The sequence below is a fragment of the Cricetulus griseus genome, assembly GCF_003668045.3.
Source record: "Cricetulus griseus strain 17A/GY chromosome 1 unlocalized genomic scaffold, alternate assembly CriGri-PICRH-1.0 chr1_0, whole genome shotgun sequence".
NCBI classification, from domain to species: domain Eukaryota; kingdom Metazoa; phylum Chordata; class Mammalia; order Rodentia; family Cricetidae; genus Cricetulus; species Cricetulus griseus.
This window is the reverse complement of record NW_023276806.1, coordinates 115,367,322-115,394,753: the sequence shown is the minus strand read 5'-3', so window position 1 is coordinate 115,394,753 and position 27,432 is coordinate 115,367,322. Positions and strand designations below refer to the sequence as shown.

At 41.2% G+C, this 27,432-nt stretch overlaps 1 protein-coding gene across 1 annotated transcript; it reads right to left on the bottom strand.

The window, feature by feature from the left end:
- Nucleotides 1-338: 338 nt before the first annotated feature.
- Nucleotides 339-4,114, bottom strand: Dnajc19 (DnaJ heat shock protein family (Hsp40) member C19). Its single transcript, XM_027391995.2, has 6 exons — nucleotides 3,961-4,114; nucleotides 2,964-3,015; nucleotides 2,810-2,883; nucleotides 2,040-2,119; nucleotides 1,709-1,779; nucleotides 339-509 (listed from the first exon to the last, which is right to left on the bottom strand). Exons 1-6 carry the CDS (start codon nucleotides 3,961-3,963, stop codon nucleotides 439-441), a joined length of 351 nt encoding a protein of 116 aa, XP_027247796.1. The 5' UTR covers nucleotides 3,964-4,114; the 3' UTR covers nucleotides 339-438.
- Between the last annotated feature and the right edge of the window lie 23,318 nt (nucleotides 4,115-27,432).

The window sequence follows — 27,432 nt, the reverse complement described above, 5'->3', positions numbered from 1 at the left end:
AACTCAGTCTTATTTTTAAATAAAGTTTTAATGTATTGAAATATGGATTGCCAGTGTACTACCTAAGGAATTTAAGATTGGTAATTTTTAATTACAGTGTTGTAGTGCCTGGGCCAGTTGTATCTTGAGTTTTGCCTACCAAAAATCCCTGCCTGTCTCAATAGACTGCAGTAGGGCATTCTCAGAGCAAAGCCTTAGCCTTGAAGAGCAACACAAGTACTAAAATTTTATTAAGTAATAAACAGTGTTTATATTAAAATGGTATATGTAGTCATAATTGCTAATACTATAGTTTTGATTTGAAATCTTCAAATTCAAACAAAATATACAGACACTGATTTAGCTTATGCCAAGCCATTTTCACAAACTATAGCTATGAGGTATTTTATTATAAAATCATACTCATACATAGACTAATGGACTCAAAATTCATCACATTTATTTTTTAGCTTGACCTTCTAGTAAGTCTTTAGCTTCATTGATTTTGGCTGCTATATAAGGAGATCCTCCTATAGAAGAAAGGGGAGGGGGGAAACACAGTTTAGAGCACAGATTCTAAATCTGTCAAAAACTACTTGCATTTCAAGGGTCCGGGCCTTAACAGAAATATCTTCATTTTCTGAAAAGCAACTGATTATGATTAGGTCACTAAATTACAGGGTAAAATATTTGACCAATGGGAAGTTGTTTTGACACGAAATTTTATCTTTAAAAACCTTAAAATCTTACTGAAATAGGATTTAGCCGTTCCCACATACGTGTTTGAAACGAAAGCTTACTCATCACTGCCTATGTAAATGTGATCCACTGTTTGAAGTGGCCCCAGGGGCTTCCAGGCTTATGTTGGAAAGACCTATTTGCATTACATCTATCCTTTTGCTTCAGTTTTCCTCTTGATATTAGCTGACCCTTTCTAGTGTCATCTAGATTTATGGAGCAGTGTGTGATAGAATGTATGTGGATGGGCTCCACCTAGGCATCCTGAATGAACAGTTTAGAGCACTTAAGTAATTCAAGCCAAATTCCTTATACTGTGAAGACACATACTAAACAGTTTTCCTGTTTAAGCTTGACAACATTCTTTCCTACAAGCAGAAAGATTTGTGCATGACAAGTTTCTGTGTGGTCTTAGTTAAGAGAATACCTTGCTTTTACCAGCATGTCCACTATAAATGGAGGCCCTGTAAAAAGTTTTCCTTAATTAAAACTTAGCAGTTGGTTATTTATGAATCTAAGCAAAAATACAAGAAAACTCAAAAGTAGACCACAGCAAAATTCAGAGCCATGAGTTGGGATGTACATCCTTTAACCCCAACACTTAGGACTGGGGCAGGAGGATGGTCATGAGGTTTAGACCAACCTTGGCTACATAGTAAGATGTCTTAAAAACAAGCCAACCAAAATAGTATTTGTGACCTTCCTTACTGGAAGACATTTTATCAAACACAGAACCTAAAAGCAGTATTAATGTTTATTATTACTGCCAACTCAATGGCTCTTTTGTTCATTAAACCTTTGTTTTGGTGAGACAAGGTATCACTGCAGGGCAGGTTGGTCCCTGAGTACTGCAACTACAGGTGTATGTCACCATATCTGGTGGATTTCACTTATTTAAGACACCTGGGAGACTACTCATCTGTATATTTAGACCAAGAATTAAGTTTCCCCATTAATAGCAGTGTTTAATGAAAATTGCATGGTTACTTACCCTTGTCTGGGTGGTTTAAGAGCATGATCCGTCGGTGAGCATCCCTGATCTTCCCTTTATTGGCAGTAGGGCTAATTTGAAAATGGAAGCATAAATTGAACACATATACACAGCTATGCAGAAGGGCCAGATTTAATACTGTTTATAAACCTCACACAGATGTAAAATGCATTTTCTAAATCAGAACCAGTGCTTAAAACAAAACAGTGCTTAAAAACAAAACTAAATGTAGTTGACCTGACAATCCTTGTTCAACATTTCATTTGCAATTACAGGAAAATACAGGAATTACCTTATCCTTTATCATATTAATAACTAGTAGAAATCTTACCTGACACCTAGTATTAATGCTGCCTCGCGTTTTGTCATTTTGGGTTCAAACCCACCTCTATAGTACCCACCACTGAAGGCCTGAAAGGAAAATTGGATTGGAAGGAAAGATTAGTGAACTAAATGGAAGGTTGGTTAAATCAATTGAAAAAAAAAGTTTCAGAGACCTACAAGTATATTTCCCAAGGTATTTTAGCTTGATGCGTGGTAACTATTATAACAAGTATTAAACATTCATTTCTTCTAGCCAAACTGGAACAAACTGTCTTGCAGATAAAAGACAAGAACAAAATCAGGAGTGAATGGAGACCCTTGTCACCCTTATTCTCATAAAACAGCAGTATCACACCTGATTCAAGGCAGCCCCTAAAAATGAGTTTATGGTAGGTAGTGCAGGGGAAATGAGGGTAGTGAGGTCCACCAGGACCTCAACCTTAGCAGGAAATAATGGACACCAAGGTCTTAATGTTGCTGCCCAAGCTGTCCATGATGTGAGGGGCAGCAGCTGTGTGTGCTGTTTTAATGTAGTTACATTCAACAGCATGGCAATGCCACATATGTCTCATGTGACACAGCAGATCCCAGAAGACAGGTGGTAGACAGATGATAACCCTGTAAAGTCACCCACCCTGCATTGTCACATGTGACAACTGATTGCTAGTGTGGCACCACTACAAAGTTTGCAACTCCTCACTGGACCTGTGGGATTCAGGCTATAGGGCAGTTCCAGTCTTGAGATACAGGCAATACATTTAGCAAAAAAAGTCTTACAGATTTTGGTAGGCTTTGAAAAACTTGTTTTACTTGAGGCTCCACATGCTTCACGGCTTGTAAAACATAACGGCCTAAAACCAAAATCAATACAATAAGCAAATTAATCCATAGCCAGTCTAGTCTTCCACCCCCCCACCCCAAACAAACAAACCTGCAAATCCTGCAGCAGCAATGGTCAGTCCAACCGCTACCACTGTACTGGCCTGGTAAAGGAGGGAAAGAGTAGTAAATCTTAACTTCTCTAACTGCCACCAATTTTCTATCCAAACTCATCACAACCCTGAGCTCATCTCAGTGAAAGGTGGGTTCTTTTTTCCTTTTGGGGGTGGGGGTAAGATCTAGGGTGTTACACATGCAAGGTGCTATACTGGTGGGACTTCTTCCAGCCTTTGTCAAAGTTCCGTTTATATTGAGGCGGTCTTGCTAAATTGTCCAGGCTGGCCATGAATTTGCGATTCTTCTGCCTCAGTGTCCTAAGTAGGTGCACTAAATAGAGTGCAGCGCAGCACCGGGCCTGCTGGAAGAAAATATATAATATATATAATATATATGCCATATATATTATATATATTATATAGTCTTTAAAACTGCATTCTGACGCTGTGCACGATGGTGGGCTTTTAATGTCATTTAATCCCAGCACGTGGGAGGCATTGACAGGTGGATCTCTTGAGTTTCTAGAACAACCAGGGTTATTACATAGTGAGACCCTGTCTCGAAAATTAAAAAAAAAAAACAAAAAACTGCAATTTTGATAACACAATTTACTGTCGGGTGTGGGATTTTCGCTAACAAGGGTAAGTCAACCTCCGCAACAAAAAGGGCGATTTTTCAGACGTCGAAGAGAACTTTTAACCCACAGGCACTAGAACCTCAATAAAGTTTAAACAAGAGCGGTGGAAATAAGATTTCTGCTGAGTTAGGAAAAGGTGTTTGCAAAGGCTCCCTGAAAGATTCTCACAGGGCACTTCCATCACTAAGGATTTGTTGTGGGGGTTAACAGGTCGACCTCCCAGGAGGCGCGAACGTTTCCCTTCAGCGGAGATCGGGGTGTGGGTTGGAGCCCGCGGGAGGCCGGAGCAAAGGTCTGTCTTGGCTTCCGCCCGGCCGGAGCGCCACGTCCGAGCCCGTCAGCGCCGGCCACTCACCATGACTCCGCTCCGCGGCCCGGCAGCGCGCGCTCATCCCAGCGCGAGCCCACCGCCACAGCACGCCTGTGGAGAGCGCAGCGGCCCAGCCAACGCCGCCGCCGGGTCCAGCAGCCAACGCCGCGCAACACGGCAGCAGCGCCGAAAAGCGCCTCAGGAACTGTCGCACAAGGTGCTGCAAAAGGGGCCCAGCAACTCGGGTTGACTCGAAGGTCGGACGTGGGCGGGGCTTGCCGTGCCCTCAACCCTGGGCTTCTGAAGATTTGGAAGTCTAATGCCTGTCCCTAAAATGAGTTTTCAGGCTAAAACATACCGCCTTAATTTTGCTTTATATAGGTTTTTCCGTCCATCCTATAAAAGTAGCGCTGTTTATCAGATGAAGATATTCTCATGATACATTTTGTTTTCTATCCACGTGCTATGTCTCAGTGCATTTTTGGCTACGTAATGTGCTCTGTGGCCAGAGAATATAAAGAAGCCAGGACGCTGATCTTCATGGCCTGCAGAGATACCTTTCTTCTTTTGACATAGAACTTAGGTCTATAAGTAGGTCAAAAATTGTATGGAAAATTAATTTTTCCATCTCCTTTCTTGGTGTCTTCTTTAGGCTACACGAATTTGTTCACTAAAGAACACAACTGCTGTGTGTTCATTGTTTATTTTCTGTATCGTTCTGTTTTAGGCCGTGCTACTACTTTTCTAATTAAAAGAACTGCTGTATCTGCGTTGCCCTGAGCACATGGTTGGTTGGCCAATGTCATGTATGATTTACCCTTGGTTTGCTTTTAGGGGTTTTGTAGTTTTCTGGCTTTGATCCAATGTGAGTTGCTTTTTCTGTTCAGCATTAGGCAAGTGGTTCCATCATTTTGCAAATATTTGAGTAGTGTCCCAAGCATTGCTTGTTGGAACAGTTCCTTTTTAAGTGGTAGAGGTTAGGGTGAGCTTTCGAAAATCACATTGTAGGGGTTTGGCAGTAATGAATAGTTTGTAGGCCATAAGCTCCAAGAAGTTGAGACAGAGGAGGTCATAGCAACAGGATCCAGTGTCAGTGGCCATGTCAGAAGAGACACAGGTGACCATTGATTTCAGTGGATCAGCCCACCAGGAAGCAAAGCTCTGATGGGTGAATCTCGGATAGGTAAGGCCCTGATAGCCTTGGTCCCAGAATGTCTCTTTCTACTGTTGTGTCTTTGCATGTTTGACACTGCCATTTTTTTTCCTGGTATCTGGCATGGTGTGAATGGGTGTGGGGGAATGCACATTATTTTAAGATTATCTTATGGAAATATCCCATTCTCCCAGGCATTTTTACCTGTGAATTATTATGAAGATGATTTCTTCTTAAGATGTACTGTTTAAAGTGTTGCCCCTGCTGTGGAATAATCCTTTTTGTACACTGTGAATATGTATTATTCTCATTGTTAATAAAGTACTGACTGTCCAATAGCTAGACAGGAAGAGGTTAGGCGGTAGAGCATAAGTGAGAGGATGCTGGGAAGAAGAAGGGTAGAGTCAGGAGGAGCTGTCAGCCAGACACAGAGGAAGCAGGAAATTGAACATGCCTTTTGGAAAAAAGGTACCATGATGTGGTCGAGCATAAGTAGGAAATATGGGTTAATTTAAATTAAAAGAGCTAGTTAGTAATAAGTCCAAGCTATCAGCTGAGCATTTGTAATTAATAATAAGTCTCTGATAAAGCAGGAAATGTCACACAGCTAGTTCCTCTTCAGGAGCTGTATAGACTGGCTTAGGTTAATGATTAAGAAAAATGATTGAGTCCCAGAAGCTAAGTTAGAGAAAGTTCTTTGAATCTTAATGTTGGGAGATGTATTTTCAGGTTTTGGTGTGCATCGTAGTGAAAACAAAGCTTCAAATAATGACTGATGGTTAGGTTAAGGTTTTTTTTTTTTTTTTTAATGGCTTTGAGGTAGAAAATCTTGGAAAACAATCTAAAGTTTGGAAAGGCACATAGTTGAGTGAAGGACTTCTTAAGGCCAAGGAACAAGAACAAAGTAGTTGGTTATTATTAGCTGATGTGCCTTTTTTGTTAGGATGGGTTGGAGATCAAAGATGATGATTACTTGGGCCCATTTCTTTCCTCAGATTCCTGAGATTTAAAAAAAAAACAAAAGACTGTTGATGAGCAGACATGTACCGTTGTGCAAGATTACTTTAAGATGTGTTACAGTCATTATGCTGTGGAATATTTGTTTAATGATGCAAAGTTGTGTTGCATTCTTTTATGCTGCATTTGTTTAACTCTGTAAAGCTGTGTTACTTTGCCTGCCTAAAACACCTGATAGTCTAATAAAGAGCTAAACGGCCAGTAGCTAGGCAGGAAAAAGGATAGGCATGCCTGGTAGTCAGAAAGAATAAAGAGGAGGAGAAATCTAGAGAACAGTGGGAAGTGAGAAAAGGAGAAGGGGAGGAAAATGCTAGGGGCCAGCCGCCCAGCCGCCCAGCCACTCAGCCACTCAGCCACTCAGCCACACAGCCAGCCACAGACCATGGAGGAAAGAACGATATATAAAATAAAGAAAGGCAAAAAAGCCCAGAGGAAAATTGTAGTTAAAGAGAAATGGGATAATTTAACTTAGCAAAGCTGGCTAGAATCATTCCAAGTTAAAGCCAAGCATTCATAAATAAGAATAAGTGTCTGTGTATTTATTTGGGAGCTGGGTGGCAGTCCCCCAAAGAGAAAAAAAATAACCAACTACAATGCACCCTGGGGATTTAAAGTAGAGCTATTTTTCATATGTAAAAGTTTAGGTTTGTGGTTCTTTTAAGACTTTTTGTAAGATTGCCTTTGAGATAAATAATAAATGATTTTTTTTTCTTTGTAATCACAAAATACAGCCTACTAGCAAAGGAACTGGCTGAGAAAAATACCTCACCTGCTTACCCTCTGTTAATCTGTAACACATTGCTGAGATATAGAATGTACGTGGATTCTTAGGACAACTTGTTTTTCCACCTGTAATATGTGTTTGAGCATGTAAGGGATATGGGAAACATGCTGCTTTTACTTATATTCATTGTAATCATGCTCTTGAAAAATAGAATGTAATCACATTATAAATTTTATATTGCTTGAGAGATTCTACTGGGGTATATAAGCTGTAAGGGAAAAAAAATAAAGACATGAGAGAAGGAAGCCCCCAGAAAAGATGTATAAGTAAAGCTAGAAGGAAGACATCAAGAGAGACAGAAGAGAAACATCAGGGTAGAAAAACAGAACAGATAAAGAATAGAGTAGAACAAGCAACAATAAGAATGGCAAAATGAAGAACTAAGTTTTGGCCCTCAGAAAAGTCCTCATGTGTCTGTTGTCTGTACAGTAGTTCACCTGCTCTAAATCTCCTCTTCAGGTTCTCTGACTGCTGAAGACTCAGTATTCGTCAGCACTGTAGGTGAGATCCTGACATGTTGGAGATGTGTGTGTGTGTGTGTGTGTGTGTGTGTGTGTGTGTGTGTGTGTGTGTGTGTATACTCACAGGCATGCACATGTGTGCTTATGTGTGTGTATGTTTCCCTTTCTTGCTGGCCCTAGAGAGTTAAGCTTAGCACTCCTCACTGGGCCCAGACAGTTAAGTTTTACTCCCTCATATAGAAAAGCCAAGTTCAGTGATACTCTGCTGACCTTGCTGGTTCCTTCTCAAACCCTGAGCTACTAGAGACTGGTTCTCTTGGCAGCAGTAGTCCAGGGACTGTTAGCCATGGCCAAAAACAACAGCTCTTGTGGGGGGGCAACTGAATGCCCCCCTTTTTGTTTTTTTCGAGACAGGGTTTCTCTGTGTAGCTTTGGAGCCTATCCTGGCACTCACTCTGGAGACCAGGCTGGCCTTGAACTCACAGAGATCCGCCTGCCTCTGCCTCCCGAGTGCTGGGATTAAAGGCGTGCGCCAATCAACGCCCGGAGAATGCCTTCTTTTGGCCTCACATGTAAAAAACACACACACACACACACACACACACACACACACACACACACACACACACACACACACTTGAAAATATTCCACCCTTCTTCGGTGGCCCAGAGACCCAGGTAGGCTGCTTTTACCCCATTTCCAGCTCCCTCCATGCAGCTGGCAAAAAAGCCCAGCTAGCTCCTTGCCAGAGATCAATGTCTACTCCTAGTCTGTCTTCCTCCCTTTTGGACTAACCAGAGCTCTGCCAGCTACCTGATATGAACACTCTAGTTAATCCATGGTCTTTAGACCAGTCCACAGTGCCAGGGGAAATGTATTCCATAATCCTTGACAAAGATGTTGAAGGCACCAGACTTTAAGTGACAAGCAGAAAACATGGAATAGAGACTTAGTCCCAAATAATACTAGACAAAGTGGAAATCTCAGCTCTGCCATTAGCCAACTCCTTCCTGAACATTTTAAAGACTTTTGCTGAAAGAAGAAAAGTAACATAAGCAAAGAAAAGAAAAAAGAAAAACTGAACCAGGCAACTCCAGATAAACAAATACCAGTATGAATATAAAAACAACAGGAAAACCAAAATAACATGTCTCCTCTAAAAAATGCAAATCACATAGTAATGGCCCAAATGAAAATGACATGGAATAATTTCTATGAAAAGAAATAGAATAATGATTATAAATACAGAAAAACAATAACAAAAACAACTCAAAAATGACAAAGAAATAAATAAGTCAATCCCAAGACTTGAAAATAGAGTTCAAATTGCTGAAGGAAACTTAACTGAAAAACCAAACAAACAGTGGAAATAGTAACTTTGTGATCATGTCAAAGACAGAGGGTCAGATATGGAAGGCAAAGTAGAGAAATTGGGTCTCTCAGTACATGTCAATGAGAAAACAAGCAAAAAGAAAGGAACACGGGATAATTTGGGGACGCCCTGAAGAGACCTAGCCTTCTAAACAAGGGCATAGAAGAAGGATAAGAATGCCATAGTGAAGACATAGAAAATATCTTCAGTAAAATCATAGAAGAAACTTTCCCAAACCTAAAGAAAGAGATGCCTATCCAAGTACAGGAAACCCAAAGAACACCTAATAGAGAGGACCAGAAAAGAAATTCTGTATGATGTATTTTAGTTAAAACATTAAAAACATATGTAGATGGAGTTTTCCTGTCCCCATTACCTGCTCCCAAATAACCATCAGCCTGCTTCCCAAATAACAGATCCAGAGACTCAATATTAGTTATAAATGCTCAGTCGGATAGCTCAGGCTTATTAGTACTTAACTCTTAATTTCAATTAATCTATATTTCTTGTCTATGCTTTGCCATGTGGTTCATGGCTTATTACCTCATTTTCTATACATCCTATTTCCTTCGGAGGCCAACTGGCATCTCCTCTGACTCTGCCCTTCCTCATCCCATCATTCTCAATTTAGCTTTCCTGCCTAACTTTATCCTGTTCAGCTATTAGTCAGTCATCTTGTTTATTAAACCAATCATAGCAACATATTTTCACACAGTGTACAGAACAATTATTCTACAGCAAACAGAATAAAGAAGGGGTATTGAAAGCTGCTAGAGAGAAAGGGCAAGTTATTTCTAACCAGAATAACACCTTATTAATCAACAGAAATATTTAAAGCCAGCAGGACTTGAAAAAGTGTATTCCAAGTTCTGAAAGACCACAACCTCAGCCCAGACAATTATACCCAGCAAACATATACATTACAATTAAAGAGAAATAAAATCTTTCCATGATTAAAATCAGATTAAAGAAATGTATGACTACTGAGATAGTTCTACAGAGGATACTAGAAGAGACTGAATTCAAAGGTGATTAAAAATAGAGGCAAGACCCTGCTATGCATAACTACTAGTAGGAAATACAGGGGGAAAGATCCCTGACATTAGTCTGGGCATTGATGATACTTTAGATGTGATCTCCAAACACAGGAAACAAAAGCAACAAATACAGAACTAGAATAACATCGAAGTACAAGACTCTGAACAGAATAGAACAGCCCATAGGACAGGAAACAATACTGCAAGCCACACACCTGGTGCTTGCTATGGTCTGGATATGGTTTGTGTCCCCAAAGATTCATGTGCTGCAAGATTGATCCCCAGTGTGGTAATGCTAAGAGGTGGTAGGACCTTTGAGAGGTGGAGATCAGTTGAAGACAATTAAATCCTTGATGACACCACCCTCAGGAGTGACTAATGCAGTTTCGAAGGACTTAGATTCAGTTCCTTAAGAGTGGGTTGCTATAACATGGGCAAGTTTGGCACCTTGTTTCCTCCAGCTTCCTATCTTGTCATAGGATCTCACTAGTTCCTGTTTCCATTATTGTGGTGTCATCAACCACATGGCTAAACAGATGTGGCTGCTTGATAGTTTATCAGCTTCTAAAGCCTTGAGTTAGCTTTTCATGGTGGTGCATTTGGGATGTTAGGCAGGAAGATGACTGAGAGTTTGGGGCCAGCTTTTGTAAAGCAGATACTGTCTAAAACAAATAAAACCAAACACCTCCAAAAACAGTGAACTAAATGAAACTCCTTTTTTTGTTGTTGTTTTGCTTTTGTTTGTTTTTTGTTTTGTTTTTTTTTCCAACATAGGTTTTCTTTGTGTAGCCTTGGCTGCCCTAGAACTCACTCCATAGAGCTGGCTGGCCTCAGATCTACCTGCCTCTGCCCCTCAAGTGCTGGGATTAAAGCCTTGCACCACTCCTACCCAGGGTCTCCTTTTAGTTAAAATATACACCTCAGGTATTTTGTTCTATCAGCAAAAGTGGAATATTATTATACCTAAACTGTATAAGGAACTCGAACAACTCTATTGCAAAATAACAAATAACCTGATTAAAAAATAGGCAAAGACCTGAGTATTTTCCAAAGAAGATATACTGGCTAATCATCCAAGAAAGGATATTCACCATTGCTTAGAGAAATTAGAGCAACACAGTCGAAAGCAGTGTGATACTACCTCACTATCTCATGTCTGTTGGAATAGCCTCTGTACACTGTCAGCAAGGTTATAAGGGTGCAACCGTTATCTAAAAATGCATGGAGGTTCCCAAAAAGTTACAAATTGAACTTCCTCATGACCCATATCCAGAGGAAACAATGCCAGCATTTTCAAGAGGAATCTTCATGCCTAGGTTCACTGTAGCACATTGACTGGGATTTGGAAGAAACCTATGTCTCAATGGCTGGATGACAAAGAAAATCTCTCTGCCTCTCTCTGTCTCTCTCTCTCCTCAAAAACACACCAGCAAAAGGAAATAAGGAAGGAGGGAGGGAGGGAGGGAGGGAGGGAGGGAGAGAGAGAGAGTGAGTGAGAGAGAGAGAGAGAGAGAGAGAGAGAGAGGAGAGAGAGGCCCATTAATCCTTAAAAATGAACATTGAATGGACTGCTATTACACATTACAATGTGGGTGACCCTTGAGATTATATTCAGTGAAGTTAGCAAAGGCAACACAAGTGCTTTGTGATATGGATGTCACCAAAGCAGGGAGTAGAATGGTGGTTCTCAGGGACCGAGGCAGGTGACACTGGGAGATGCTATGGGTACAGTTTTAGTTATAGAAGATAGAAAGTGCCAGGCAGTGATGGTGTACATCTTTAATTCCAGAACTTGGGAGGGAGAGGCAAGTGGATCTCTGTGATTTCGAGGCCTGCCTACTCTACAGAGTGAGTTCCAGGACAGCCAGGGCTACACAGAGAAACCGTATCTCAACACCCCCACCACCAAAAAGAAGACTTACCTAGGCAGTTGTAGTGGTTTGAATGAGATGTTTTCCATAGTATTGGGTGATTGAATACTTAATCCACAGTTAGTGGCAGTTTGGGTAGGTTTAGGAGGCATGGCCCTGGTGGAGGAAGTGTGTCACGGTGGGGGGGGGCAGCATTTGAGAATTTAAAGCCTTACTCTATTTCCAGTTTGCTTTCTCTGCTTTGTGTTTGCTATTGAAGCTGTGTGAGCTCTCAGCTTCCAGTTCCTCTAGCCATGCCTGCTGCTTGCTGCCACCGTTATCGACTCCCATCTTAGAACCATAAGCCTAAATAAACTCTTCCTCCTATAAATTACCTTGGTCATGGAGTTTTATCACAGCAACAAAAAAGTAACTAATGCAAGAATGAATCAGATGTTTCCAACAGTCATGGTGGCCATGTTATTTGACAGATACAGTTAATTAGCTTGATCGTACCAACCAACCTCTTAACAACATGCACATGTATCAAAGCATCAAATCCTCAAACATGTTAGATATATCAAACTCAAAGACATACTGCAAATTGTTAAAGAAATTGAATTTCTTGATCTACACTTGCACATTTTTTTTTCCGACACAGGGTTTTTCTATGTAGCCCAGCTGCCCTGAAACTATCTTTTTAGACTAGGCTGGCTTCCAACTCAGAGAGATCTATCTGCCTCTGCCTCCGGAGTGCTGGGATTAAAGGCATGTGCCACACCACCCAACAATTTACAAAATTTTTATTTGTTTTTTGTTTGGGGTGGTGCTGAGGATAAAACCCAGGGCCTTGCACATGCTCAGCCAACACCTCTAGTTCTAGAATCTCTATGGTGACTTCTTACTTGTGAAAAAGCATTTAAATGTAAAAAATAAAGCTAGAAACATATTGTGCTAGAAGAAATCAATATATATGTAACTCAATTTAAGAAAGTGGACAATATTCTTTTATTGAAACCAAATTACCTGTTAAAATTGCATTTGATTTTGACTTAGATATGGGGCAGTTTTCCTGTACGTTGACATACCTAATTAATAGTACAATAGCATTATTCACTGGTTTAACTAATCTCCTTTAGTTTATGTACAATTATAAAATAAATGCAAAGAAATTATTGAAGATAGCACACTTTATAAGAAGTTAAGCTGGTTGCAAAATACTTAAATTCTGGCATAAGTATTTGCACATTGATTATGGGACCATATACGTGTATATATAGTGTTCTTATGAAGAAATAAGGTCACAAAATGTATTTATTTCCAATATATTGTTTATTCAATTTTCTTTCTAGATGTGTTGGGCCCATGAGTGTTTGTTGGGAATGGGGCCAGACTTGAATTATATACAAGAGATTTGAATTTCAGAAAATAAAGCTGAGAGAGCTCAGAGATGCAGCGTCCATTGTGATAGCAAGTGTTAATTGTCAACTTGACAGAATCTAAAATCACCAGACAGGATTGAGATGGATCTTTGGGTGTGCTGGCTACCTTTTATGTCAAGTTTACATAGGCTAGAGTCATTTGAGAAGAGAAAATCTCAATCGGGAAAATGCTCCCATAAGATTGGCCGGTGGGCAAACCTGTGGTGCATTGTCTTAATTAGTAATTGGAGTGAGAGTGCCCAGCCCTTGTGGGCAATATCGCTTCTGGGCCCATGGGTACACAGACATCAGGCTGAGCAAAGCTGTTGGGAATAAGCCAATAAACAGAACTCTTCCATGGCCTCTGTGCCAGTGCCTCCCTGCAGGTTCCTGCCTTGAGTTTCTGCCCTGACTTCGCTGGATGATGAACTATAAGCTGTAAAATGAATTAAACCCTTTCCTTCCTAAGTTACTTTTGGTCATGGTGTTTTATCACAACAGAAACTGTGCTGTGATGTTGGGTATGCCTGTGGAGACTATCTTGATTATGCTAACTGATGTAGGAAACCCCTGACTGCACCATTCCCTGGGCAGGGGTGTCCTGAACCGTATAAAATATAGAAATCTTTTTACGGAGTGGACAGGACAGTAATGCAAAGCCCTGAACCACTATCCTGTAAGGACCTGTAGTGTGAATATGGAGATAACTGTGAAAGTTTATTTTCATCTGTTCTGAGCAAGTGTCAGGTGATCATAGACATTCATGACTAAGAAGATACTAAACTGTCTACAGAACTAGTTCCAGAACAGCTAGGCTGTTACAGAGAAACCCTGTCTCGAAAAACAAAACAAAACAACAACAAGGTACTAAACTGTAAGCAAGATCTAATGCAGCATAAACATTTTGTTTATTGGTATCAATTATCTGTTTTATCCTGGAGTATTTATATGGGACTTCTGTTTACCCTGATGAACTTAATGTAGCTGGTGCTGGTCAATGGAGGAATGATCATCCATCTGTCTATGCCTACACCTGTATCCATATCTGGGTGAGCAGTCCATGTGCCCAGAAGAGAAATATATATATTTCTCATATATATATATATATATATATATATATATATATATATCTGAGAGGAAACTGCTGCCTTCCCCTCATTAGGCTTAATCTCTTTAGCCTGTATTGTCAGACACAGATGTTTACTAACTGATGCTTGGATACCTCTGGGGGTGGGCAGGAACAGCATGCCTGCTTCTAGAATCCACTGAATCCAAAATATTTTTTAAGCCTTAAATATTTATTTTATGTGTTTGATTGTTTTGTTTTCATGTGTGCATGGGCATTATGTGGGTGCATGGATAGCCATGGAGTTGAGGAGAAGGCATTGAATTTCCTGGAACTGGAGTTATGGATAATTGTGAGCCATCTTTGTGGGTGCTGGGAACTGAACTCCAGGTCCTCTGCAAGAGCAGCAATTTTACGGTTGGGGGTCACCACAACATGAGGAACTGTATTAAAGGATGGTAGCATTAGGAAGGTTGAGAACTATTGCTCTATGGAAGTTGCAGTAGGAATCACCTGTCATCTTCCCAGGTTTTTTCTTGTTACCAGTTGTGGCAAACTGTTAGTTCTGAAGTTTCTCCCAAAGACTCACCAGCACCAAATTTAGTCTTTTATATCCTTATTTCCCAGGGACTCTAGTTTTATGTAAATCAGCCCACATTTGTCTCTAAATGGCATGTTTGGCTTTTTTTCTTTTACTTGTTTTGGCACCTCACAGAGCTTGTTTGCATGTTGACTTAGATAATTCTGATTTGCAGAAACCTGACTCACTTTATGAAGATTGTGTTCTAACATGGGACTCACCAAAGCCACTAACACTCCTTCCTGGTCCCAAGTTCCCAAAAAATTCAACACTTCTTTAGCTCTTTTTTTTTCTTATTTTCCTGAGGCAGGGTTGTTGATGGAAGTTTCTGTTTTGCCCAGTCATACAACCATTCAGTCCCAAATAAACACACAGAGGCTTGATATTAATTATAAACTGTTCAACCTATGGATCAGGCTTCTTACTGGCTAGCTCTCTCTTAATTATTAACCCATTTCTATTAATCTATGTATCTCCATGTGGTCTTGGCTTACTGGTGACACCCTGTCTCTTGCTTCCTCAGCAGCTACATGGTGTCTCCCTGATTCTGCCTACTCTATCCCTGTTTGGATTTCTCACCTGGCTAAATACTGCCTGACAATTGGATGAAACACTTTTATTCATCAACCAATAAGAGAAACATATATTCACAGCATAAAAAAGGATGTCCCACATCACAGGGTCTCTCTCTGTGTAGCCTTCACTGTTCTGTAGATCAGGCTAGTCTCAAACTCACAAAGATCTGCTTGCGTCTGCCTTCCAAATGCTGGGTTTAAAGACATGCACCATCACACTGGGCTTCTTTTATCGACTCTTATATAAATAAACTCTTCTCTGACACTATGGGCTGGGCATCAAATACTTTTATGTTTTGCTTTTATTATTATCTTTACCTTATTTTTCTCTGTGTCTCTACTATCAAACTCTTTCCATGGGTTCTGAGATTTTGGAGCCAGGAAGGGCACTTTAGCACAGATTGACTGCTACGTTTTCTTGTATCCCTTACAACTCTAAGGAACAGCATGGCATTGACTTTGTTTCATCCTCTTACTGAGCAAATCCCCAATGAGCTTCTGACTGTTTTGGCCTCCAGCCTCACGTTCGATGCACACCTGAGTGGTCACCTTTAGCATCCATCTTGTCCTTAGACATAGGCATCTCTGTACTCACACACTGGACCCTACTCATCAAGCAGACATGCCACCCTGTGCCACAAAGAAGACAGCCTCCCTGGGGTTACCCCATGGATTCCCACCCAGATTTTTCCTCTGTATGAAGAGCTCAGCTTTGGTAGAGTGTCTCAGCACCCACTTGTAGGAGCCATGCACTGGGTAACAGAAAGCAGGCACACTATCTCATACCAGACAGGAAAAGGTAGACATTTCAAGATCTCTGTTGGAAACTGAGAAAGACTGGAGTGGACGGTGTCCTGGGTGAATGTGTACTATTGACCAATGTCTCAGATCTTTGGGAAGTAGCAAAGCCTTCTTTTGGTCAGGTTCAGGAAATAGGCTAAGACTTCCAGTCTATAGGTGTGCAAAAATTAGCAACTGCAGTTTCCTTTTCCCAGATATTTACAGCTTGAGCTTGCGCCCCTCTTGAGACCTCCTACTGAGACGGGCTAACTCCTCCTCCCTGTTGTAGTTCATAGTGCAGGGAATGAGGTTGTGGGTCGTTTCACAGTTGGTAAGGCCCCATCAGAGGGAGCACAGATCATCTCACCGAAGCTTTTCTGTACACATGTCTGTCCTTTCTTCATTCTGTGGTTGTCCCAGGTGTTACGATAAAGCATGCAGGGGACCTTGGTGGGTTCCATGGCGAGGGTGTCCGAGGCGAGGGATAGAGGGTTGGGGGCTGGGGCTGGGACACAAACATGCCAGGCAGACAGAGCTGAAGTGAAAAGTTTTATTAGAAAGCAAGGGGAGGGGAAAGAAAAGAGGTAAAGAGACACGGAGACAGAGAGAGGACAGAAGAGAAGAGGGAAACAGGAGAAGTCTTTTCTGACCCAGGGAAACACCATGAAAGAGAACGTATGTGGTTGGGGATCTTTCTTTTAAAAGGGGTCTTTTGCACCTGCATGCAGACTATGTAGCCATGGAACCCCTGGGCTGACCAGGGTACTGCCTGAGTGCATTCTGCCAAGTGACAGGGGCAGGCCAGCATAATGCCTGAATCCTTACACCAGGCAGGTTTTCAGGACCAAGCAATGCAGGGCAAGGCAGATTCCACTTTGTGGATGACCCACCCTGAGGCTGTTCAGCCTCAGTTTCGTGAGTTGCTACCCATGACCAGGACTGTGCAGTCATTTCCCCAACTCATCATTGGTTTCATTTGTTCATGTTCAGGAACCATTTATATTATGTGTCACAATTCCTAGAGTGAACAAATGTCTACTCATCCCAGATAGTGAGTCAATGACACATCAAAATAGAGATACCACCAAAGACCAACTTAGTGAAGCAGTGATTTTTATTGAGGTTTCTTAAAGGAATATGGCTGAGGGATTACAGGAGCAGAAATAACTCAAAGACAGCTACATCTCCAAAGCCCACCCCAGCATTAGTGATAGCCCATGAAAGCTGGAAACCCAGAATGCTTTGCACAATCTGCAGGCCCCCTCAGTATGTGGGAGAGCATCTTTTCCAGGTAGCACTATTGCTCTGGGTCATTTCTATAGACACCTTAGCTGCTCTCTGCTTCTTCCAGGCAGCTCAGCTTGTCTGAGAGAGTCTCTTAGCAGTCCCCACTGCTGATGTAAGCCTGGGGAGGTAAGGGAGTAGTGAATCTGGTCATTTTTAAGGCTTTTCTGAAGATATTGAGTTCTTTACTTCCATATTCTAGTGGGTTTTCCTGCAGGATGAAAAGTTTGTCTCCCCTTAGAACGTGGTTCTTAACCTTCCTTTTCCGTTGCTACTTCATAGCTGTTAATTTTGATACTGAGCAGTGTCTCAGTTCCAAAGACCATTGGAAACGTCTTTTCTGACAGTCACGCCCCACAGGTTGAGAACTGCTTCCTTAGAACATTCTGTAATCTCACCTACCCTTTAACATTCTATGTTTTACCAAGCTTGCCTTCAAGAAGGAAGGTTTTAATTGTGGAGGAAACTACTGCTCAACAGCTACTGAAGAAGACAGAAAGATGCTGAATTATCAAATACTGAAGTGAGGAGGAAGGAGCTGGATCACAGCAAAAGATACCAGCAAAAGACTGGAGACACCAGAGTCCTGATAACATGGGAGTAGAGGAAGGTCACCTGACTTGGGTAGGTCACCACCTGGAGCCTCAGGCAGAATTCTGAATGCTTACAGACCTGACCCCACTGGCTCTAGTGTTCCCTTCTGGCTTCAAAGCCAGGTTGGTGTTTTTTCTAGATGGGTGCCAACCACAAGACTTAGAGGTTGATACATTACTAAAAATGGGTCAAGGGGCAGGTGAGATGGCTCAGCCAGTTGTAAAGAATTTGCCATGCAATCACAAAGATCTATTTAATTTCTAGAACCTACTGGGCCAGGCTTAGTAGCTCATACCCTTAATGACAGTACTCAGGAGACAGAGACAAGCAGATCTCTGTGAGTTTAAGGCCAAGGGAGCTATGCTAAGAGGGTTGCATGGGGGTGTGAAACGGGAGGGGGGAAACTCATGAAGGCCAGGGAAGTATTCAAGAAGGGGCTATGCCAAGAGGGCTGCAGGGGGAGAATTGAAGAGGGGAACTCATGGAGGCCAGGCAGAATCAGAAAGAACCAGTTGCACACTGACTAGAGTCCTCCAAGTCTGGGCCTCATTCCCATTTTATGCATGGAAGTCCTCACACATCCAGCCATACATAGAGTTCCCAGAGTGCCTTAGCACCGAGTCACAGGTCTAGGAGAAGGACTTCTCTTCAATGGTCTTCAAGAAAGCTCATCCTGGGAGGCATCACCAAGCCTTGGAATGAAGCCAATCCTCTTTAAAAGTAGACAACAAAACCTACCATGTGACAAAACTATATTCTACTATGGTAAAGCTACAATGTCTCACATTGTCACCAGATACAGAAAAAAGTCAGATTCAAATCAGGACCAGAAATATCAATTATGTGTCTTACAAGTACACTCAAGGATCTAAAGGGAAACACAAAGACAATCAAGAAAGAAACTGAAGCTCTGAAAGAACCCAATGGAAATTTCTAGACATAAAACTTAGTGTGGAGTGGGCTTCTGCTGGGCATGTGGCTTGCTGACAACATGATTGCTATCCTGCTTGACTGTGACACCACACAGTTCACAAATTGACTGTATAGAGCCATTCAAAGAGCTGATGTCATACAGTAAATAGGTAAACACAAGAACAAGAAGCTCTTCTAGAAGCTGAAGAGATGGCTCACTGGCTAAAGGCTCTTGCTACCAAGCCTGAGGACCTGGGTTCGACTCTATGCACCTAACTGGTGGTGGGAGAAACTGACTGCTCAAGTTGTCTTTGACTTCCACACACAATCTGTGGTACTCAAACCCCTCATATTAAGTCCATCCATCCATCCATCCATCCATCCATCCATCCATCCATAAATAAGAAAAAAAACCCTTATTTAAAAAAATGAAAGAAAGAAAAACCAATCACTAAGATGTTTTGCCTGTGGTGGAGCTTCAGGGGGAAAAAGATTTGGGACTGTCAAACACCTACTCCAGGAATGGGGAGCTGGCTCATTTTGTAAATTGCTTGTCACATAAGCCTGAGGACCTGAGTTCTGTCTCCAGAACCTCTGTAAAAAGCTAGGCATGGTGACATGTGCCATTAATTGAAGACAGAGTTTCTGTTCCACCTGGTCCCACAGACATTAAGTCCAAAGTAAACACACAGAGTCTTATATTAATTATAAACTGTTTGGCCAATGGCTCAGGCTTCTTATTGGCTAGCTCCCTCTTAATTATTAACCCATTTCTATTAAGTTATGTATTGCCATGAGGCTGAGGCTTATCTGTAATACTCTGGCATGTTACTCCTTTGTTGGTTACATGATGTCTCCCCTGGGACTTCTTCTCTGTCTTTCCTCATGCCCCCCCTCCCCCGCAGGCACCTGGATAATGACCAATCAGTGTTTTACTCATCAACCAATAAGAGAAACATGTATTCACAGCATACAGAAGGACATCCCCCATCAATTAATACCAGAAATGGGGAGATAGAGATCGCAGATTCTGGGTTTCACTGGCCAATCAGCTTAGTTTACTTGACAAGCTCCAGGACCCAGTCAGAGACTCTGTCTCAAAAATGAGGCCGGAGCATGGTGCCTGAGAAATGACCCCTGAGACTGACCTGTAGGCTCTACATTCATGCTCACAGACTTAACCTACAGGCTCTCTTAAAGCTAGTACAAATATAACAGTTGGGGTTTGGAGTAATGGCTCCATGGTTAAGAATATGTACTGCTTTTGAAGAGGACATGAGTTTGGTGCCATGTCGGCTGGCTTACAAGTGCCTGTAATTCCAGCTCCAGGAGATCTGAAACTCTCTTCTGGCCTCTATGGGCTCTGTACTTACATACAAAATCCCCAGAAGATAGGCACATAAATGCATAATTAAAAACAAAAATAAATTTTAGAAAATATATATATAAGAATTAAAATTTCAACAAATTCTTCTAGTCTGAATGGGATAACAAATGGATCTAATGTGGGCATTCCAGGTGTGAGAGCAGACAAGCCAGTTCACAGCTTTGTTTTTGTGGGCCTTCCTTGGACATCATGGGGAGGGTTTGGGAAGGATAGATACTGGCTGGCTCCCAATAGTGTATTCCAGCACAGTTTTCACCATCATTTCTTCCCATGTTCCTTCCACTCTGCCCTAGAGATGGTGAATCTTTGCCTGAGGACAGGACTTGCCTTTTCTCCCACTAGCCACATGTCTTTAAGTTTTATTCTAGAGGAAAAACGGTAACTTTAGCTGAACTCTCTGGGTATCTTTACAGCCAGGGCTCTGAACAAGAATGAGAGACTTGTAGATCCCCAGATAAGAGGCAACAAGGCTGACTTACATACACACACACACACACACACACACACACACACACACACACACACACAGAGAGAGAGAGAGAGAGAGAGAGAGAGAGGGGGAGCTTTATTGAGATGTAATACACCATGCATACATTAGCTCTCTTTAGGAGCTCAGTTTAATCGTTTCCATCAATTCCACTATTGTCAATCTCATACCAGAATGTTGTCCCCACCCTACTTCAAAGGAAGTCATGCACCCTGTGGTGGTTTGAATGAGAATCACCCTCACTCACCCCCACATACCCAAGGGCTCATAGGTTTGCATGCTTAGTCCCCAGTTGATGAACTGTTTGGAAGGATTAGTAGGTGTGTCCATGTTGGAGGAAGTGTGTTGCTGGGGGAGGAGGGGCTTTGAGGTTCTAAAACCTCACACAGTATCTAGCTCTCTCTGCCTGCTGTCTGTGGATCAGTATGTAAAGCTCTCAGCTTCTGCCCCAGTACTGTGCCTGTCTGCTCCTACCTTGACAACATGGACTCACTCTCTGAACTGTAAGCTATCTGCCAATTAAATGTTTTCTTTTCTAAGATTTGCCTTGGTCATGGTGTCTCTTTATAGCAATAGAACAATGACTAAGACACACCCTTTAGCCTCTACTCACATAGTCCCTCCCTGTCCCTCAGTCCTAGGTAGTCATTAATTTGCTTTCTCTCTATATCTTTGAATATGCTGGACATTTCAGGTGAATGACGTCATATGAACACATGGTTCTCAGTGACTTGCTTCGTAGTGTAGTATTTCTAAGGTCCACCATGTTGTAACACGTGTCCCAACTACCTTTTAATTGTTCCATAATATTCTATGTATGGATGTGCCACAAGCTTTTTTTTTCTTCATCCTCCATTTTTCCAGTTGAGAAACATATGGGGTTCAGGGACTTTTAAAAACAATGTTGCTATGAACAACTGAACTGTGCACACATTTTCTTGGATGGTTTAGGTTTTCATTTCTCTTAGGTATGATATAGAAGCATACTTTCTCATTTGTGTGGTAGCCCAGTGTTTAACCTTTTGAGGAAATGGCAAGCTGTTTTCCAGTGACCTCTAAAAACTCAGTAAGAGCAGTGTCTACATTGACTGATGTCAAAATCAACCTTTCAGGATCCTAAACTCATTTGGAACTCAGAACCCATTTAAAAGAGCAAACAAGTCATAGGAGCAGCTGAACATCAGTTGAAATGCTTGTCTTGAGGCCTTGCTCTACTCCCATCTTCCTCTATCAGCTCCGCTATACCCTGACCACCAGAAGGTCTATAGTCACAGTGTTGGTATAAACCAGTGACTGAAAAGCCTTTGTGGTGGACAGCTGGGCTCAGAAGGCTGGTCACTGTAACCTACATTTGAGAGCACCCCCCCCCCAAGCCCCATTCCCAGGCTGGAGTTGTGAGCCCCATCTCCAATGTGTTCTTCAAAGCCAGCCACAGGTTTAACACCACAGTTGCCCAAGGTGCTGAGACCAGTTAGAACCAAACAGATGGTCCTTCTTTGGGTTCCAGGCGCTTTGAAATAAGTACATTTGATGAGAAGTTGGGAGTTAAACCATAGGCTGCTGAGGGGCCATGCCACATCCACTCACTCCTCCCAATGCTGCACCACGCCTGAGAGGCAGTCCATGGTTCTCTGCCTCCTGTCTTGGCCTCCCAAACTGGGATTTAGGTATTCATCACTATAGCCAGTTTAGGAACTACTGTTTCCCTAAAGACAAGAAAAAGGAAGAAAGAGATGGAGAGGGAGAAGGGAGAGGAGGGGTAAGAGTAGGGAAAGAGACTGGTAGAGGGAGAGGAAGAGGAAGGCAGACTTGCTCTCATGAAGAAAGCTGGTGGTTTGACATAACTTAACAAATAGCCTGATCTTCATCTGTTTGATGGATGCTGTTGTGAGGAGATGTAGTCTTTGTAAGTCTGAGATAGGTAGTCCCCTCCATGTTTGCAGCAATGTATATATTTGTTAGAGAAAACCAGCACCTCCAGCTGAGCTAGTTGCATTTCTACTGATTGGTAATGAGGCCAGCTATTGCGAATCCTGCCAATGTGAAATGGATTAGACAAGGGGTTGTAAAGACAATGGTAGTTTCCATTTATTGAGCACTTACTATGGCTAGGTTTGTACTAGCCATTCATTATCTCCATGGGGGGGCTGACAAAACCAATAAGGCACTGGATTGAATGACCTCTATGTGACCTTCAGCCCCAGGACTGTGAAGTCAGAAGTGGCATTAGGCAATTTGTCTGGCATAAATATATCTGTTGGCTCTTATCTCCATTATTATCTTGGAAAATGCTTTTTACCTCTAACTGTGTAAAGCTTGAGGATGGGTGGAAATGGCTGCTTCAACCATTGCCTCCTTTTCCCACTCTTCCTTCCCTATCCTCAAAAGCTGCAACATGAGAGTGTGTCATGAGCCATCTGAACACTCAGATGCTTTCACATGGAACCTTCGGAGATCATGTCCCTTTCTCAGTGTGTTTGACATATACAGAACAAAAGGACACCTCCCTGGATGGTCTTGCTGTGTCTTCTCAGTAAAATTATGACCTGCCTCATGATAGATAAAGGGGTGGATGTCTCTGTCATCTTTTGCAATCACTGGTTACCTTGGAAATTTTGTGGTCTTTTCCCAAAATATACCCACCATATTGCAAGCCTATGCTGCAAATATGAATTTAACCAAATTGTTATTTTCTGGTTTGATCTTGGAGTGTTTCTTTTAAAGGTACTATTTTATATGTTCACATCTAAGTTCATGTCACTTGTTTATTCCCCAATTAAATAGCCAGAAAGATGTGTAAAACCATTAGCTCTAGACTAAACAGAACAAAAAGGTGATATTTAGATTAATACATTTTTAATGGAATTTTTTTTTGGAGGATTACAGGCACAGGAACAAAAATAAAATTGCTATATGGTTGCTACATGTCAGAAAAAGAGTCAAGTGTAATGATAAATACGGCCTTAGAGAACCAGCCCAAATGGGTAGGGTCTGAATAGGATTTAAAAACCCAACTGTGTGCAGAAATTAGAGTTTTGCCCTGAATCATATGGAATTACAGTGCTGGGTGCGTGTGCCATGCCTACACAATAAAACCCAGAGGAAGCAGCTATTTCTGTTGGTTTTATTAAACCAACCAAGCAATTTAATTCTTTTGTTCAGGAGAGTTCTACTTCATTGATTAACAAAAGCAGGGATATAATTTTTTCAGCCTTTTTGAAAAGCCTGAAATGTCAAGCCTTTTAAAGCAGATTATTGTGCCTCTGTGCAGTGAATACAGCCAGAGTAACCTTTTGTCTACAATTAAATATTCTAGCATAAATATAAAAGAAAATCAGAGATGGGAAAGATTGACTCACAAGAGATTGGAGAGGTAGATCCCCACACTGATAGTGAAGCAGCTTGCTTCTAATTAAATATGCGGCTGACTCTCCATGCATTTGCTTTCAGCCTCACAGAGGAGAAGCGGCTGAGGAGTGGAAGGAAGGAGTCTATCACACCATCTCTCTGTCCACAGGCTTTCCTTGGGGCTTATGAAGGTATTTTAGAATTTTTATATTGGCATTTTTCAGGGGAGATAAAGGTGAAACCTCAAGGGCAGTCAGACCTCAGTCTTGAAAGTTTAGGCTTGCTTGTTGGTCCTCCAACCTGACTTTCATAGCTCTGTTATTACTCAGAAACCAAGGTTAATAGTGACCACTTTTGTTTTGAATGTCGAAGCCATCCAGTCAGGCTGCAGCACGAAGTGACCTTCTGTTATTTTGAATTGGGGCTAGTTATTGATTGTCCTCTTCTCTAGCCTATGGCATGATAAAGTCTTTAATGCATATTTTGGTATTTGTACCATAAGAGTATGAACCCAGAAAGCAAAATTCCAGTATTCTTTAGCTGTTTCTAACAAAATGCATTTTAGAAAATGACAAGGTTTGCAGTTGGACTGGGGTTTATTGATATTCATAAACCTTTCATCTTCATACACACTCACGGCATCTTCAGAGAAGTACTTAAACACGGCACTCAGAAAATGCTGATGACATGGAATACGGTTGATCCTCTTAGGGGCTGCTGCTTACACAGAAAACCTGGAAAATAATAGGAACTGAAATCTCTACCCTGTAACTTTGCCTTTCCATTCCAGGTCCTGACATTATGGAGAGGGCTGGGATTACTTGGAGGAACGTTGCCTGTTGCGTGTCTTATATGCACATAGAACCTTTCCGTTTTGTAGGTGAAATTTATGTTCGGTTGTGAAAATAATTGATGGCAGATAGGCTTGAAACAACATCGGAACTCAGTTGGCTTTTCCTTTGTGTATTTACTGTAAGTGTACTCTGGGTTGTGATTTTGAATATAATCAGACACCTGGTGCCTTTTGGAAGCATGCCATGGAGAAAGGCTCCATATTTGTAAATTAATAGTTTGTACCACTCAAAAAACCAGTTGGGGCAATAATTGAATGTTAGGAATAAAGCTTAAAATTTTCCACCTTGTAAGGTTTTCCCCTCTTTTAATAAGCAAAATTTTCAAGTAACAGGCTCCACTGAAGGGAGGCAAAGTCTCAATAAGTCTTAATGTGCTATTTGCTTTTCCTCTTATTAGTGTAAAGAATATGTTCAATGCAGTGTTTAACGAGGACTGTTTAAGTCAGGGTTCAAACAGCCTTCTGATAGGAAGTAGGGAAATGTCTTTGGTTGCCAAGACTAAATCATTAAACTTTATACATAAAACATCAAGTTGCATTAGAAATTAGGAATTTTTAAATAACAGGAGTACATTTTGATGATTTAAAAAATTAAAATGTGACAGGCTGGTTAATAAAGACATATTCCATCAAAGGTAGCAGTCTTCACAGAAATTTGCCTTTCCTAAGTAGGCTAAGATAGTCATGGAGGCTTTGTGTGTTTAAGGTGGATTTTTACACCTGGGATCAAGCACATAGTATAGATGTAAATATATGACATGCAACTGTCTTGTATACCTATGTAAAATGTGATATATATCTCATGTTACCTCGTTCTCTTCTGATATGAGCACTTTGGTTGTTTTGCTTGTAGGAATTAAACATACTCTTATTTTCTGGGGAAAAAGATTGTTTTATGGAAAAGGTTTTTTTTCCACCCTGGTGAGAGATACTATAGTGATAAAATACTTTTTCTCTGGCAAGAAATAAATAATAATAACAATCAAATAAAACCAAAGAAATCAAGAAGTAAAAAGTGGCAACAGCTACATTTAACATGATAAGACATGGATCTTCAAACTCTATTGACAATTGCCGGGATTTCATCCTAGAGTTTATCTTTCTTTTGCATCTCAAATATGCAGTTGTCTTTGAAATACATGTGTATTATAAGTAATTTAGCATGCAATTGGCCATATCTCTGTTCTTTCAAAGGAACATGTATTTATGCTCTGACTAGAGGACGAATAAACTGTTGAATTAATTCTGAAGTTGTTTGCTCCGGTGAGGAAAAGTGATTTGGCTATGCAAATTTAAAGTGACTCGGCTTTGCAGGCACATGTTTTTCATGCTCCCCTTTCACAATTTTACATTCAGTTCAACCAAAACAAAAAATGACCTGTCACCTCATCTGTGAATATGTTATTTTTAGCAACTCTGAAATCAAAATGAGGCTCCGGTTATTTGGGCTTTCTTTTAAAGCATGCCAGTGACCTACAATATTTATGCTTAAAAACCAAGTTAAATATTGATTATTTCAAAATGCCTAGAGACTTTTCTCCTCAGACATCAGGGTTATGACAGTGAGTTCTAGCCACCGACTCAGTGTGATGGGCTGAGAGGATCCTCTAATACCGAAGGAAAACAACCCTCAGCACCACACACAGCACACGCTTCCTCCACTTGCTCATCAGAGCTTCGTGGGACCAATGCTTTTGATTCTATCTTTATTTTCCAAAGAAAGAAAGAAGGAAAGAAGGAAAGAGAGAGAGAAGGGAAGAAAAACCTATTATAATATTTGGCTTAATTTAAGAGGAATATTGTAATTCATGGGATTTAATTTTGATCATTTGCAGTAGGGGAGTCAAATCAATTATAAGTAACAGCTCATGTTCATTTGCATTTAATTTAATAGCTAATTTAAAATTATGATTTAAACTATATTTATATTTAAGAACTAGGTTTGATTATGTGAAGAACAATTCAGGATTAAAATTATGGGATGGAGAGCGGGAGAACTGGGCTGAATCACAACACAGAGCCCATTGCCGTTTACTCATTGGTGTGGTGTGGTTAAAGTGGTTTTCTTAGGGATAAAGTCCTCAGGCTGCCAGGATATGGGTGTGAGTACTAGGGAGATACTGGGGAGAAATGGGAGTGTTTTCTGCTGTCAGGTACCACTCTGGTTGTGCAGGGCAGGTTTCAGTTGAACACCAGCTGAATACATCAGCAGAGAATGTGATACCCTGGCACCCACTGTAAATCCTTATTGTATATTTCTTGCTTTAGAAACCATTCCATTACATCCTTTTCCTTCATCATCACTATCTGCCTTCATCTTGAAAACTTGAAGACATCACATAAAAAAGGAATTTAAATCTATAGATTTAAAAAAGCTGCATTAATGTTTCCTATGGATTAAATTCATTAAAAAAAATAAATACCCAGGACCTTGCTCTGGTGCTGAGAACTCATGTTCTGCACATTGGCATCTATGCTGCTGCTCTCTCCCCTGCTTCTGAGTGCTCTGGCAGAGGAGCTGCAGGCTTGGGCTACTCCTGTTTATGCATGGCTTC

Coding starts and splice junctions, on each gene's coding strand:
- Dnajc19 (XM_027391995.2), bottom strand. Junction 2,120..2,809: donor TTCAAAGCCTACCAAAATCT/GTAAGACTTTTT, acceptor TTTTCCTTTCAG/GCCTTCAGTGGTGGGTACTA. Junction 1,780..2,039: donor GCATTAATACTAGGTGTCAG/GTAAGATTTCTA, acceptor TTTTCAAATTAG/CCCTACTGCCAATAAAGGGA.